The sequence below is a fragment of the Dreissena polymorpha genome, chromosome 6, assembly GCF_020536995.1.
Source record: "Dreissena polymorpha isolate Duluth1 chromosome 6, UMN_Dpol_1.0, whole genome shotgun sequence".
NCBI classification, from domain to species: Eukaryota; Metazoa; Mollusca; class Bivalvia; order Myida; family Dreissenidae; genus Dreissena; species Dreissena polymorpha.
Window position 1 is genome coordinate 63,785,635 of NC_068360.1, and position 16,886 is coordinate 63,802,520.

Genomic DNA, 16,886 nt, shown 5'->3' on the forward strand with positions numbered 1-16,886 from the left:
ATAAGGTCATGTGTCTACTTACATCATACAGCAGCTATAGGCACACTCCTACATAAGGCCATGTGTCTACTTACATCATACTGCAGCTATAGGCACACTCCTATATAAGGCCATGTGTCTACTTACATCATACTGCAGCTATAGGCACACTCCTACATAAGGCCATGTGTCTACTTATATCATACTGCAGCTATAGGCACACTCCTACATAAGGCCATGTGTCTACTTACATCATACTGCAGCTATAGGCACACTCCTATATACGGCCATGTGTCAACTTACATCATACTGCAGCTATAGTCACACTCCTATGTAAGGCCATGTGTCTTCTTTCATCATACTGCAGCTATAGGCACATTCCCATATATAGCCATGTGTCTACTTACATCATACTGCAACTATAGGCACACTCCTATGTAAGGCCATGAGTCCACTTACATCATACTGCAGCTATAGGCACACTCCTATATAAGGCCATGTTTCTACTTACATCATACTGCAGCTATAAGCACACTCCTATATAAGGCCATGTTTCTACTTACATCATACTGCAGCTATAGGCACACTCCTATATAAGGCCATGTGTCTACTAACATCATACTGCAGCTATAGGCACACTCCTACATAAGGTCATGTGTCTACTTACATCATACTGCAGCTATAGGCACACTCCTATATAAGGTCATGTGTCTACTTACATCATACAGCAGCTATAGGCACACTCCTACATAAGGCCATGTGTCTACTTACATCATACTGCAGCTATAGGCACACTCCTATATACGGCCATGTGTCAACTTACATCATACTGCAGCTATAGTCACACTCCTATGTAAGGCCATGTGTCTACTTACATCATACTGCAGCTATAGGCACACTCCTATATTAGGCCATGTGTCTACTTACATCATACTGCAGCTATAGGCACACTCCTATATAAGGCCGTGTGTCTACTTACATCATACTGCAGCTATAGGCACACTCCTATATAAGGCCATGTGTCTACTTACATCATACTGCAGCTATAGGCACACTCCTACATAAGGCCATGTGTCCACTTACATCATACTGCAGCTATAGGCACTCTCCTATATAAGGCCATGTGTCTACTTACATCATACTGCAGCTATAGGCACACTCCTACATAAGGCCATGTGCCTACTTACATCATACTGCAGCTATAGGCACATTCCTATATTAGACCATGTGTCTACTTACATCATACTGCAGCTATAGGCACATTCCTATATAAGGCCATGTGTCTACTTACATCATACTGCAGCTATAGGCACATTCATATATTAGGCCATGAGTCTACTTACATCATACTGCAGCTATAGGCACACTCCTATATAAGGCCATGTGTCTACTTACATTATACTGCAGCTATAGGCACATTCATATATTAGGCCATGTGTCTACTTACATCATACTGCAGCTATAGGCACACTCCTATATAAGGCCATGTGTCTACTTACATCATACTGCAGCTATAGGCACATTCATATATTAGGCCATGTGTTTACTTACATCATACTGCAGCTATAGGCACATTCCTATATTAGGCCATGAGTCTACTTACATCATACTGCAGCTATAGGCACACTCCTATATAAGGCCATGTGTCTACTTACATTATACTGCAGCTATAGGCACATTCATATATTAGGCCATGTGTCTACTTACATCATACTGCAGCTATAGGCACACTCCTATATAAGGCCATGTGTCTACTTACATCATACTGCAGCTATAGGCACATTCATATATTAGGCCATGTGTTTACTTACATCATACTGCAGCTATAGGCACATTCCTATATTAGGCCATGTGTCTACTTACATCATACTGCAGCTATAGGCACATTCCTATATTAGGCCATGTGTCTACTTACATCATACTGCAGCTATGGGCACATTCCTATATTAGGCCATGTGTCTACTTACATCATACTGCAGCTATAGGCACATTCCTATATTAGGCCATGTGTCTACTTACATCATACTGCAGCTATAGGCACATTCATATATTAGGCCATGTGTCTACTTACATCATACTGCAGCTATAGGCAAACTCCTACATAAGGCCATGTGTCTACTTACATCATACTGCAGCTATAGGCACATTCCTATATTAGACCATGTGTCTACTTACATCATACTACAGCTATCTCCTACTTACATCATACTACAGCTATCGGCACACTCCTACATAAGGCCATGTGTCTACTTACATCATACTGCAGCTATAGGCACATTCCTATATTAGGCCATGTGACTACTTACATCATACTGCAGCTATAGGCACAATCCTACATAAGGCCATGTGTCTACATGTACTTACATCATACAGCAGTTTCTGCTTGCCTCCAGGTACTCGTACAGCCTCGTTGATCTTGGCCTTCAACACAGACACCTGCAAGAGACATTATATAGACAAGGTAAACATACAAGTGTCGATCAAGTAAAATATATACTGATATATTTGGTGAAGAGACACAAAAGGAAAGTGTGTCATGAGAAATAAGCAATTATTTACAAAAAGAAAAAAAAAAAAAAAGACTGGACTTCAATTGAAAAATTGACTTCACTAATAAACAAGGTTTCTCCAAAAGAAGTAACAAAATACATATTTAAAAAAAAAAGCTATTTGTTTCAAAACTATAACATTTGTTTTGATATGGTCAATTTATAAATAATGGACAAGACAAAATTTAATGTTGAAAGGGCGATCAGAGATGAACACTTCTGCTTAAATTTAAGACCAGGGACAAAATTGTCACAAAAGCAGGTTTTCAATTTGAAAAAAAAGTCTGATAAAGGGAGACAATTCAAAATGTGCATTGTTACTCCCCTTGTGTCAAAATCAATCTATTTTCACTCGTGGCGACCTTGATTTTAATTTGAAAAAAAGTCTGATAAAGAGAACAACTCAAAATGTGCATTGTTACTGATTGTTCATAGTTACCCCCCTTGTTTCAAATTCAATCTATTTTTAGTCATGGCAACCTTGACCTTGGAGATATTGACGTAATTCTTTCCTGCGACACACCGTCCAATGATGGTGATCAAATGTGCCAAATGATTTTAAAATCTCACAATGAACAACATAGTTATGGCCCAGACAAGCTCATTTATGGTCATTTTTGACCATTGAACTCAAAGTGTGACCTTGACCTTGGAGATATCGACGTAATTTTTTCACGCGACACACTGTCCAATGATGGTGAACAAATGTGCCAAATGATTTTAAAATCTAACAATGAACGACATAGTTATGGTCCGGACAAGCTTGTTCCACCCACCCGCCGACATTCTCCAATCTAATAACCAGTTTTTTCCTTCGGAAAACCTGGTTAAAAATACAGGGTCTGCATGTGAGCTTGTTCAGCCCATGAAAAATAACTATTTTGCACAAGATAAGATCCAACATTTTAACACTCAACTCTCTTCTAGTACTTACATTATCCGTGAGGGGCAGAGAGAAGGTGAGGGTCTGTCCTGAGAGGTTCATGTCCGTCTTGTCAGGCATGTTAGGCACTGCGACTCTGAACTTCACACTTCCCTGTCAACAGAAACACAGATATATGAGAACTACCGTAGGCATCACTAGGCTGCTGAGGCTGTGCTCCTTAGTACTTATTCACAGCTATGAGTATTAGTTACAAAGCCACATTTTTGATGTTTTTTTTTTGGGCAGTCTGCACAGGCTGTCTGGGACGACATTTCTTGCACATGCATTTAACTCTGTTTTCCCAGAGCGAGGCTTAATAAAATTAATGAACAAGAGCACCGCCTTGAGGGTGCAGACAGCTCATCTATTTTTCTTTTTAAAGGTGTAGGGACCTATCTCAATTTCAATCACAAAGGAGGGAGGGGTGGAGTGGAGAGGGGTGAAAGTGTGGGGGTGTGGTCATTTATTACATTATCTTCCAAAAATGCAAAAAAAATGAAAAAAAAACAAAAAAAATAAATTGGGGGGATTCTTGGGTGGGATGGTTGGACGGTATTTCAAAAAGAAAATAATAAAAATAAATATTTGTGTTTGTTTGAAAAAAACAAGAGATGTGTTTGTCAGAAACACAATGCCCCCTATTGCGCTGCCTTGAATTTTTTTTTTTTTACCTTAGTTAGACCTTGAAGGATGACCTTGACCTTGAAATTCCACCACTCAAAATGTGCAGCTTTATGATAAGGCCGCTTTGAAATATTATTTTTTTGACCTTTGACCTTGAAGGATGACTTTGACCTTGAAGGATGACCTTGACCTTGAACTTCCACCACTCAAAATGTGCAGCTTCATGATAACGCCGCTTTGAATTTTTTTATTTTTTTTACCTTTGACCTTGAAGTATGACCTTGACCTTGAAGGATGACCTTGACCTTGAAGAATGATCTTGACCTTGAACTTCCACCACTCAAAATGTGCAGCTTCATGAGAACGCCGCTCTGAATTATTTTTTTTATTTCTTTTGACCTTGAAGGATGAGCTTGACCTTCCACCACTCAAAAGGTGCAGCTTCATGATAACGCTGCTCTGATTTTTTTATATTTTGTTTGTCCTTTGACCTTGAAGGATGACCTTGACCCTACTCCACTCAAAATGTGCAGCTTCATGAAAAAGCCGCTTTGATTTTTTTTGGACCTTTGACCTTGAAGGATGACCTTGACCTTGAAGAATGACCTTGACCTTCCACCACTCAAAATGTGCAGCTTCATGATAACGCCGCTTTGAAATTTTTTATTTGTTTTTTTACCTTTGACCTTGAAGGATGACCTTGACCGTGAAGGATGACCTTGAACTTCCACCACTCAAAATGTGCAGCTTCATGAGAACGCCGCTTTGATTTTTTATAATTTTTTTGACCTTGAAGGATGACCTTGAAGAATGACCTTGACCTTCCACCACTCAAAATGTGCAGCTTCATGAGATACACATGCATGCCAAATATCAAGTTGCTATCTTCAATATTAAAAAAGTTATGGCCAATGTTAAAGTCTTCGGACGGACAGACACCATATATTTGACATTTGACCTTGAAGGATGACCTTCACTGTTCACCACTCAAAATGTTCAGCCCCATGAGATACACATGCATGCCAAATATCAAGTTGCTATCTTCAATATTGAAAAAGTTATGGCCAACGTTCAAGTTTTCGGACGGACAGACACCATAAATTTGACATTTGACCTTGAAGGATGACCTTGACCTTTCACCACTCCAATTGTGCAGCTCCATGGGATACACATGCATGCCAAATATCAAGTTGCTATCTTAACAAGAGCTGTCAGAGGACAGCCCGCTCGACTTTTCGAGTGATTGACAGTATAACGTAAGCCATAATTGGGAAATTGTTCATATTCAATAATTTATGAGACGATTTTTCAAAACTAAAAAAATGAAAAAAATATAAAAAATTGGAAGGGGGGGGGGGGGGTAGAGGGGGTGAGAGGGTGGTATAATGAGGGGTGTGGTAATTTATAAGATGATGTTTAAAAAAAATAATGGGGGGGAGGTGGGGGGGGGGGGGGAAGAGATTCTGGGTAGGGGCGTGGGGTATTGTTTGGGTGGAATCCATTGTGGTATTCAGGTAAGTGTTGTTTTGTCAAAGTATTAATAAAATGTGATCATAAATAAAGAAGTTATGGCAATTTAAGCAAAATGTTCAGTTACCTAAGTGTAAAAGGGGCCATAATTTTGTCAAAATGCTTGATACAGTGGTCTGCTTTTGTTTATAGGTTGGGGTCTTGTTGGTAAACAAGTATGCAAAATATGAAAGCAATGTGTCAAGGGATATAGGAAATATTTGGGGTAGTACGCAAACTTTAACATAGATTTATCAATAATATGCATATTCTAAGTATAAAAGGGGCCATAATTATGACAAAATGCTTGATAGTGTTGTCTGCTCTTGTTTATAGGCTTGGGTCATGATGGTTAACAAGAATGCAAAATATGAAATCGAAATGTCAAGGGACATTGAAAATAGTTGGGGTAGTATGCAAACTTTAACATTTGATGCATATTCTAAGTGAAAAAGGGGCCATAATTATGACAAAATGCTTGATAGAGTTGTCTGCTCTTGTTTATAGGTTGGGGTAATGTTGGTAAACAAGTATGTAAAATATGAAAGCAATATGTCAAGGGACAAAGAAAATATTTGGGGTAGTACGAAAACTGTAACATTTGCACGCTTACGCGGACGCTCACGCCGGGGTGAGTAGGATAGCTCCACTACATGTATATATATTTCATATATAATGGTCGAGCTAAAATGTGAAAAAGTTATGGCCAATGTTAAAGATTTTTCGGACTGACAGACAGACTGACTGACAAACTGACGGACAGTTCAACTGCTATATGCCACCCTACCGGGGGCATAAACATTATTTTTTGGGGTGGGGGTGGGGGGGGGGGGGGTATAGTGTGAGGGTGTGGTGGTCATTTATTAGATGATCTTTAATTTAAAAAATAAAATAATGGGGGGGATTTGGGGGGGGGCGTGGGGGATGGTTTGGACACAGTCAATTGTGGTATGTCAGGTAAGAGTTGTTTTGTCAAAGTATCAATCAGATCTAATCATAAATAAAGAAGTTATGGCAATTTTAGCAAAATTTAATAATTTGACCTTGAGAGTCAAGGTCATTCAAAGGTCAAGGTAAAATTAAACTTGCCAGGTACAGTACCCTCATGACAGCATGAAAGTATTTAAAGTTTAAAAGCAATAGCCTTGATACTTTAGAAGTAAAGTGGATCTAAACACAAAATGTAACCATTTATTCAAAGTTACTAAGTCGAAAAAGGGCCATAATTCCGTAAAAATGACAACCAGAGTTATGCAACTTGTCCTTTACTGTCCCCTTATGATAGTTTGCGAGTGTTCCAAGTATGAAAGCAATATCTATGATACTTTTGGGGTAAAGTGGACCAAAACACAAAACTTTACCAAATTTTCAAGTATAAAGGGCCCATAATTCCGTCAAAATGCCAGTCAGAGTTACATAACTTTGCCTGCTTAGTCCCCTTACAATAGGTAGTAAGTGTTGCAAGTATGAAAGCAATAGCTTTGATACTTGAGGAAAAAAGTGGACCTAAACACAAAACTTTACCAAATTTTCAATTTTCTAAGTATAAAAAGGGCACATAATTCTGTCAATATGCCAGTCAGAGTTACATAACTTTGCCTGCACAGTCCCCTTATGATAGTTAGTGTTGCAAATATAAAAGCAGTAGCTTTGATACTTAAGGAATGAAATAGACCTAAACACAAAACTTAACCAAAATTTTCAATTTTCTAAGTATAAAAAGGGCACATAATTCTGTCAAAATGCAAGCCAGAGTTATCTCACTTTGCCTGCCCAGTCCCCTCATGATAGTAAGTAAGTGTACCAAGTTTGAATGCAATAGCATTGATACTTTATGAGAAAAGTGTAACTAAACGCAAAACTTAACCGGACAACGAAGCCGACGCCAAGGTGAAGACAATAGCTCATAATTTTTTTTCAAAAAATAGATGAGCTAAAAAATGGAAACCATGGCTACATGTTTTTGCAAAGATAATATGATCATGATACTCATTTGAATAAATACAAGAGCACCACATAACAGGTGCCACGCTTGGCTGCGAAAGCTTGTAAGATTTTTTTTTTTTTAAGAGGTCACAGTGACCTTGACCTTTGACCTCAGTGATTTTTTTTGCTTTAATTTGTTACAGCCTGTGCCTTTTGAATTGGGAAAATTAGCGCGATAAACCGTGAAATTGGGAAAAATAGCGCGATAAACTATAAAATTGGGAAAAATGAAGCATTATAAATAGGATTATAAGTAACAGAAGTGATATTGTTTTTAAGTGAATGTTCAGGGAGTTTTCTAGAAAAGGAGTCTGGTCAAAATTTTTTTTTTTAATCAATAAAAGTGGCAAGTTTGGGAATGATTTATGGACAAAAAGAACTAAATTCAAGTTATATATTTTGTAAGATGTTTAAAAAATAAAGTTGAGACCTAGATTTAAGAAATCATAATTAAGTTATATGAGACTTCTTTCTTAAAAAAAAAAAAAAAATATTTTTTTTTTTTTTTTTTTTTTTTTGGAAGTTGGGCTTTTTTGGGGAAATTTTGGTCCGAATTTTGGGAAAAAACGTGTATTTTTGCGATTGGGAAGCAGCCGAAATTCGGCTGTCAATTTGAGCAAAAAAAATCACTGGACCTAGTGACCCAAAAATGGGTGTGGCGTGTAGAACTCATCAAGATGCATCTACATATGAAGTTTCAAAGTTGTAGGTGGAAGGACTTTGATTTTAGAGCCAATGCTAAAAACCTTTACAAACCTTGACATGAACACGACGAGCTGGCTATGACAATACCTCGTGTTTTCTCCGAAAACTGCCAAGCTAAAAAAATAATGCTTTTATAATAACTGGAGAAGTTAACATATTTTGTGACAGACATTGGGACCCATGGCTACTCACAGCATGCTGCTTCAGCCACTCGTCCTCTGGTACCAGCTGATCCTCAGTCTTCTGTTTCTTGTTGGGCGGCTCATCATCAGCCTGCGCGCTGGGCTGGGGCGGAGGGGGGATGGGAGTGGGATGCATCATGGGCATGGCAGGGAACCCCGGTGGTCGCATCGGCTGTGCCATCATCACGCCTGGGGGGCCTGGGGGCATACCTGCGGAGCAGGAAAGACGTGTGTCCAGAATTTTTTTGTAACACTTTTGTGTAAAACAGCATGGTCATATTTAGAAGTTTATTTAACAGGATAACAGGAAGGTCATTTTAAGAATTTGTTTGCAGGTTTCTGGCATCTTGTTTCATTCAGCAATTGTATTGAATTATTATATTATTATGAGCAAAACAAGGGCTGTTTGTAAAACATGCATGCCCCCCATATGGGCTGTCCGTTGTAGTGGCAGCCAATGTGTGAATACGTTTTTTGTCACTGTGACCTTGACCTTTGACCTAGTGACCTGAAAATCAATAGGGGTCATCTGCGAGTCACGACCTATGTACCTATGAAGTGTCATGATCCTAGGCAAAAGCGTTCTTGAGTTATCATCCGAAAATCATTTTACTATTTCGGGTCACCGTGACCTTGACCTTTGACCTAGTGACCTCAAAATCAATAGGGGTCATCTGCAAGTCATGATCAATCTACCTATGAAGTTTCATGATCCTAGGCGTATGCGTTCTTGAGTTATCATCCGGAAACCATTTTACTATTTCGGGTCACCGTGGCCTTGACCTTTGACCTAGTGACCTCAAAATCAATAGGGGTCATCTGCAAGTCATGATCAATCTACCCGTGAAGTTTCATGATCCTAGGCGTATGCGTTCTTGAGTTATCATTCAAAAACCATTTTACTATTTCTGGTCACCGTGACCTTGACCTTTGACCTAGTGACCTCAAAATCAATAGGGGTCATCTGCGAGTCATGATCAATGTACCTTTGAAGTTTCATGATCCTAGGCCCAAGCGTTCTTGAGTTATCGTCTGACAACCACCTGGTGGACGGACCGACTGACCGACCGACCGACATGAGCAAAGCAATATACCCCCTCTTCTTCGAAGGGGAGCATAATAAATGCTAAAAATCTTGCTTTGTGTTCTAATTAGTGAAAAATCTTGTGGCTACAATGTTACGTACTGTGTTAAAAACGGCGTTAAACCCCAATAACATCGTATGTTTGCATGGTTTTATTTTTAGAGTAAACATACCATGGTTTTCTGTGTACTGTTTTCTGCAGTAATTACAGAACACATATTTCATATCAAGGTTCCCGCCCTTCACTGGTTTAGTAGGATCAATCAGTTTGACACTAAAATGGTTCCAAACTTCAGATTTTTTCTTAGATTTTTTAGGAAAGGGAACAAATTCTTCTCTGACCGACATCTTGAATGAATTGCCTATACACATCCGTATTATGATCGCTGATTGGTTTAAAGGGGTTGTTTTATCCAATAAAAAAGCTTGTTTCAGTTGAGCGGTAAACAGAAATGGTCTAGTAAAAAAATTATTGAATGATCGGTACGGTAAAAAATTCGTCCACTTTTCGTCGACTCGAAATTTTCATCGTCATCATCACGTCAGCAGCAATTTATTAACGATGCATCAACGATCTGATTAATCAACTCACCACTACTGGTAAGTCTAGTACTATTGACTATTGCCAAACACTTACCAAGCACCTGCATGGGCGGTGGCCTTGGAGGCATCATCATCACTGGCTGAGGCATGGGCGGTGGTGGTGCTGGGTTGCCCATGGCAACCACAGGTCGCTTGAGAGCCTGGGGCATGGTGGGCACAGGGGGTGGGGCGCCCGCAGGGGGTGGGGGTTGCTTGGGAGGGGCCGCCTTGTTCATCATCGGGGGAGGGGGAGGTGCTGCAGCCATGGGGGCACGTGGCGTGATTGATGGGCCAATCTTCTCCTTGTCAGCATCAGGACTGGAAATAAAACACAGAATGACCTAAACATGTGATGCTCGATTAAATTGCACACTCTCAAAATTTGCAAAAACGTTTTCATTCCCAAGCTATGATTTACAGCTGAAGTAACTGTTTTCTAAAGACATACGCAGATTTATCCCATTTTTCGCAACAGCTGGTTTAATCCGAGCGCAGAGAGTGCAATCTCAAGATATTTCCATATTCCCCATCATCTGGTTCTGCTGCCAGCACAGGAAATCAATTCCCAGGGATGGAAACTAACTTTATATGGCTGGTTGCTCAGATGGGCAACCAACTCCTGAAATTAGGTTGCCCAGCAAAAAACCTACGAGCCCAGAACTTTCCTAATGCTTTATATACATTTTTGTTGTTCAATGTACGTACAATGTGAGGTCAGACAGCTAGGTAATAAATTGACATAATTTTCACATTTTGTACATTGTTTTCACTTATTCATGACCTCACATTTTAGTTAAAGCTTAAGAGGTGATCATAAACCTCAAATGCACACTTTTTCATGTTCATTTTTTTTATTAATTTTGACCCCTACTATACAAGACCATTGTAATTAAAACAAAGCTTTCTTGTTTAGTAAGTTCTTTTATTTCAAGGTCTTAATACATGTACATTGTAGCGCCGTTAAATGTCGCATCGCGGTTATATATTGCAGGCTACGAGATTTGTCGCAACATTGACGATAAATGTCGCAAGGAACGATAAATGTCGCAAATCCTACTGATGGTATAAGTTGCAACTTAAATGAAAAATGCTGCAAAAATTTTAACTGCTGATATATGTCGCAACATTAACAATACATGTCGCACACCATTGAAAGTCATGTTAAAAATGAAAAGTTAAAGTAACAAGAAATGTGTTTGTCAGAAACACAATGCCCCCTACTGCGTTGCTTTGAAGCCATATATTTTACCTTTGACCTTGAAGGATGAACTTGACCTTTCACCACTCAAAATGTGCAGCTCCATGAAATACACATGCATGCCAAATATCAAGTTGCTATCTTCAATATTGCAAAAGTTATTGCAAAACTCTAACCAAGGTTAAAGTTTTCCGCAGAATGACAGACAAACAGACAGGCCAAAAACAATATACCCCGGATCATTCGATTCCGGGGGCATAAAAATGACTAAGACTTACAGGTTAGATCTAGATTACCCGACGAAGTTGTTTGGGCCGCCTTCCATCAAATGGTCAGATTTTAGTTAGTATTGTCCGAAATGGTAAGTTGTGGTCAGTATTGTCCTTAATTGTCAGCTGCGGTGATATGTATTCATTTTCGCCCAAAAAAGTTAAGTTGTATTAAAAAATGAAAAAAATCCTTGTTTTAAATTGATCGGAAATCGGAAAAGTGAGGTGCCCATATGTGTTTGCTTTGGGCTTAAGGCAGTTTCGACAAGTTTGGTTATATAAGGTCAGTCTTACAGAAACCGTCTGGGTAGAACAAAATGTGAATTCCTCGCTATTTCTGCTTGATACTGACAGCTTTGCCGTCCTTGATTTAGCGATAGAAGGTGAATACTCTCGAAGGTGAATCATCGATGCAGGATCGAAAGAATCATCGATGCAGGATCGCACCGGGACCTCTGTGCTCAGCTCTTTGGCTATATATGGGGCCGGCAATGGAACATGCCTTTCTATTCAATCTGCCAGGAATTAAGGGTTCTCTTCTTAAACGGTTGGTCGTTCGGGTGAAGCTGCGCAATGCATCAGATACTAAACCCATACTCAAATTATCGCCAAATACCGAATACAGCTCACTTTACTCTGTGAAAGGCTTTACACCCAAAGTAATAAGGCTAAAATGGCAAGGACTCTGTGTCGGTCATAGTTACCAGTTAACTGAACATGCTATCCAATTTTCCTACCTTAATTTGATGAAAGGCTTGCACTAGGGTCTGTGTCAATTCATTATTGTTGTACGGCGATAAGTTTAGTAGCTTAAAAAGTCTCTTAAGAGACACATACATTACTATGGAATACCGTTAAGGCCATCGTGGTTACACATTAATATCCAGAGGGCGAAAATGCAATAGTGTGATAGTACGATGGCGACAATGCGATTGTAGGATGGCAACAATGCGATAGTATGATGGCCACAATGTGACAAGGCGATAGTACTATGTCGCCATAGTACTATCACATTTTCGCCATTGTACTATCGCATTGTCGCCATCGTATTGTTGCACTGTCGTCATTGTATTATCGCACTATCGCATGGTCGCCATCGTACTACCGCATAGTCGCCATCATATTGTCGCACTATCGTCATCATATTATCGCACTATCGCATTGTCGCCATCGTACTATGGCACTGTCGCCATCGTATTGTCGCACTGTTGTCATCGTATTGTCGCACTGTCGCCATCGTACTATCCCGTCGTCGTACTGTCGTCATCGTATTATCGCATTGTCGCCATCGTACTATCACCATTGTATTGTCGCACTGTTGTCATCATATTATCGCACAATTGCATTGTCGCCATCGTACTATCGCACTGTTGCCATCGTATTGTCGCACTTTCGTCATCGTATTATCGCACTATCGCCATTGTACTATCGCACTGTTGCATTGTTGCCATCATACTATAGCACTGTCAACATCGTATTGTCGCACTGTTGCCATCGTACTATCGCCATCGTACTATTTGCACTGTCGCCATCATACTATTGCAATGTTGCCATCGCACTATCGCCATTGTAATATCTCGTTGTCGCCATGGTACTATCGCATTGTCACCATCGTACTTTCGCGTTGTCGCCATCGTACTTTGGCGTTGTCGCCATTGTACTATCGCATTGTCACCCTCTGGATTTTAATGTGTAACCACGATGACCATAACGGTATTCCATACATTACTCTTAATTAATCGTAAAGTCTAATAAAATGCGATACATTCCATATCGCAGGGTATCAAGGCCAGTGCGTGGTCAGTGTGCCAGAAAATCGTCCATAAAAAGCTAAGGCATGTGCTTAAGGGATACAAGAAACATCGTTCGGTGTATAATTACTACAGCCGCCAATCTAGAACTACATTCACAGTTATAAATTGTTTATCACCTTGTGTTATAATCTGAATGTAATGGTGTTCATATAATGAAATAAGTATTTTGTTTGGCCTCTATGAATAATACACGAATATCAGTTACAAAGCTGGTGAAGGGGCTCAAATCGATCACAATGTTGATTGAACAAAAAGATAATTATTGCCTGTCAGCAGTAATAAGGGTGTATTACTTTAGCAAGTACACACTATATTGTGGTAAATGTATTTATTTCTTATAAATTCAAAACATAGTTAGGCTAACGTTTTGCGTTTATTTAATTTCTTTGCAAAACTAGCATTGTATGTTCTAAAAATCTTGGAATTTGTAAATTAATTAGTTAATATTTCTATTAATAGCGCATGGAAACGATTTTATATTACGTGTAATCGTGTATTATTACCTATACGTTTTTTCACGCATAAATAATCAAATCATAGGTTTGATATCTATATATATAGCATAACATTGGGGGTAATTTTCTTTCTTTTATTTAGCAAAATATATTGTATACAAATTTTAATAAAACAAATCTAATCCTGGTAAGCTAAATACTACGACTTGCTTTGGAGATTTAATTGTGAAAACTCATAACAAATCTATATTTCATAAAGATACAAAGATAAATTTTCAAAACCACTTTAAATCGTGGTAAAATAACTAAACACCAACGCATGAGCAACCCTGAATATTAAAACGATTAATCACACTACATAAAATTTAACGGTTTACTTAATGTATGCAAGTAAAATATGTAAATTCTCTCGCAACCCTGGGCATTAGACTTAATGGAAATTTATTTTAAAAAGATTATAATTTACAATTCATAATTATTTGAAATGCATTTGAAACCACAAGTCGCTTGAAACGCAATAATCCGTGACAGGAGCTATACACACTTTGCTGCAAGGTAATTGAACAAAATCTGTCGATCAGATCTCTTTAAAGCGCAGCTTCATTGCTCACGTACGTAATTTACCTTATTTTATTTTAAAGGAAAGTTTGCTTTCATAAAAACTAGGGATGGCATCAAATTCCTATATCGGTATTCGAATATTCGCAAATCCATTCAATCGAATATTCGCATAAAACGGCTGGCCGGATTTAACTTCTTTTACTCAGTTTTGTATCCAGTTGGGATATTTAATATAAATTGACACAGAAATACAATTGAATATACAATTGTTGTGTTGAGAAATAGAAAGAAAATGTAGCTTAATTGTAAAAACAAACTTTGATAAAGCCTATTGAAGCGAAATATATCAGAAAAGAGTGAAACTTGTTCTGTATTAACTTCCATTGCTTTGTAAGTTATATCTGTATGCTGAATACGATGCTGTTTGTTAACGTTGCTATCAAATAATTGTATCGCTGTCGGCTAATACTATGACCGATACTGTAATCGGGCACAAATAGAAGAGAAAATATCATGTTATATCATTTTATTTTTATTTGAAATGTTTAAGTAACGATTGCGTGTACATTTTTATAAAGAAACATATCATAAGGCATGCAAAGTACACCAAATATTCAAGAACAAATATAAGGAAAAACATCATGTCTTATAATTTTATTTTGCATTATAACGTACTTTAATGCCAGAACGACACACTTTTGTCATTTTTTGCGCTGAACGATTGATGCACTTTTTCTGCAAAATCAACAAGCACAATACTAACACAAAGTCGTATTTTTCCAAACGAGAATAATGTCATATGTCGTTGCCTAGCAGCCCAATGCCGGTTAGAAACCAAGAAGCCCATGGTAGGTTACGTAAAGCGCGCCTCGTTGTAGCATTCTAACACAACGCGTGCCAAATTTCATATAAACAGAGAAGAAAATCGTCAATTGGTTATTCTGGAATATTTATGGGCGGAGCTTATACACTGAAAGCACGCGCTGTACCTAAACAAAACATGCCGATACATTTTCCACCAGCGTTATAATCCGGTATTTTATGAATGAAAGTCGGAGATCTGATCAACAGATCAGCTGAAATACAAATTATGCGCAAATCGAGTAATTCACTCATTTTAATGGCTGTTCATACTGTGATCACAGAAACTTAATTATTATTCGCCAGTCAAATGATGCCGTTAATTGGCACCCCACTGACAAACAACAGTTTGGGGACTTTCTTAGAGTGTGTATATTGCATTGCGCAATCAACGCTGATACGGGCCTTAAGAACTAATACACATATCTGGTTTGACACGGAAAATGTCACATCAGACATGTTAATCCCAATTTATTTCAGTAGCCAATTAGTAAGCGGCTTGCAGGTCATTACAAACTAAGGCAGTTACGTTTGAAAAAAAAATGCGTATATGCGAATATCAATTATGTTATTCGAATACTGATCATTCAATCAAATATTCGAATAATTTTGCCATCCTAATAAAAACGTTGGCTTGAAACGTCGTGATGTGGCAGAAGTTGTAATGCAATTATTTTAACTGCACCTTATTTTGAGGCACTGAAAATAATTTTCACTGCCCCAGACACATGTTATACATAAATTAAAAAGAGCAAAAATTTCACGAAAACACATTTGGTTGCATATGTCAATACATAACAAGAGATGTGTTTGTCAGAAACACAATGCCCCCTACTGCGCGGCTTTGATTTATTGATTTTTTTTCATCATTTGGCAGGTACAGATAATTATCTCCCTTTGAAGCTTATTACTTCCCTTGGATTTGTTCTTTTAAACTTTGACCTTGAAGGATGACCTTGACCTTTCACCACTCAAAATGTGCAGCTCCATGAGATACACATGCATGCCAAATATCAAGTTGCTATCTGAAGCGACATAGAAGTTATGAGCATTTTTCGAAACCTAAACGCAAAGTGTGATGGAAAGACAGACAGACAGACAGACAGACAGACAGACAGACAGACAGACAGACAGACAGACAGACAGACAGACAGACAGACAGACAGACAGACAGACAGACAGACGGACAGTCGGATCATTATGCCCTCCTTCGGAGGCATAAAAAAGAAATGAATTTTCAATGAGGAGCAACCCGTTTCAAAAGAATTTTGCATGCCTTGTTCAATACAATATTTGCATTTCATACCACTCTCATGATTGTTCTTCAACCAAGGCCTAGTTTCCAACCATCCTAACTGAAATTCGCGTTTACGTTTATTTTATCATATTCATGATTATACTTGTGTTTTTCTGAAGTGTTAATTTTTTTCAGGCTGAGAACCACCTTCAATAAATTGTCACATATTTAAATTTATTACCACTATGGCGCAGCCATTTTGAACAGAAAGTTAACAACGTCAGACGCTGTAAACTTTATGTGTATTCGATGTTTTGAACAGCGCAATTTAATTTGCTGAGACCATTTCACGCCAGAGGGGTAAAG

At 38.5% G+C, this 16,886-nt stretch overlaps 1 protein-coding gene across 1 annotated transcript in view; it reads right to left on the reverse strand.

The window, feature by feature from the left end:
* The window catches only part of LOC127835401 (splicing factor 3A subunit 1-like), a 46,616-nt gene that overhangs the window by 5,724 nt on the left and 24,006 nt on the right, over positions 1-16,886 (reverse strand). Inside the window, exons 13-16 of the mRNA XM_052361811.1 lie at positions 10,181-10,443; positions 8,470-8,669; positions 3,463-3,564; positions 2,344-2,415 (exon numbers count right to left, since the gene is read on the reverse strand). Of these exons, the coding sequence (XP_052217771.1) occupies positions 2,344-2,415; positions 3,463-3,564; positions 8,470-8,669; positions 10,181-10,443 (637 nt within the window). The remainder of the gene's footprint in view (positions 1-2,343; positions 2,416-3,462; positions 3,565-8,469; positions 8,670-10,180; positions 10,444-16,886) is intronic.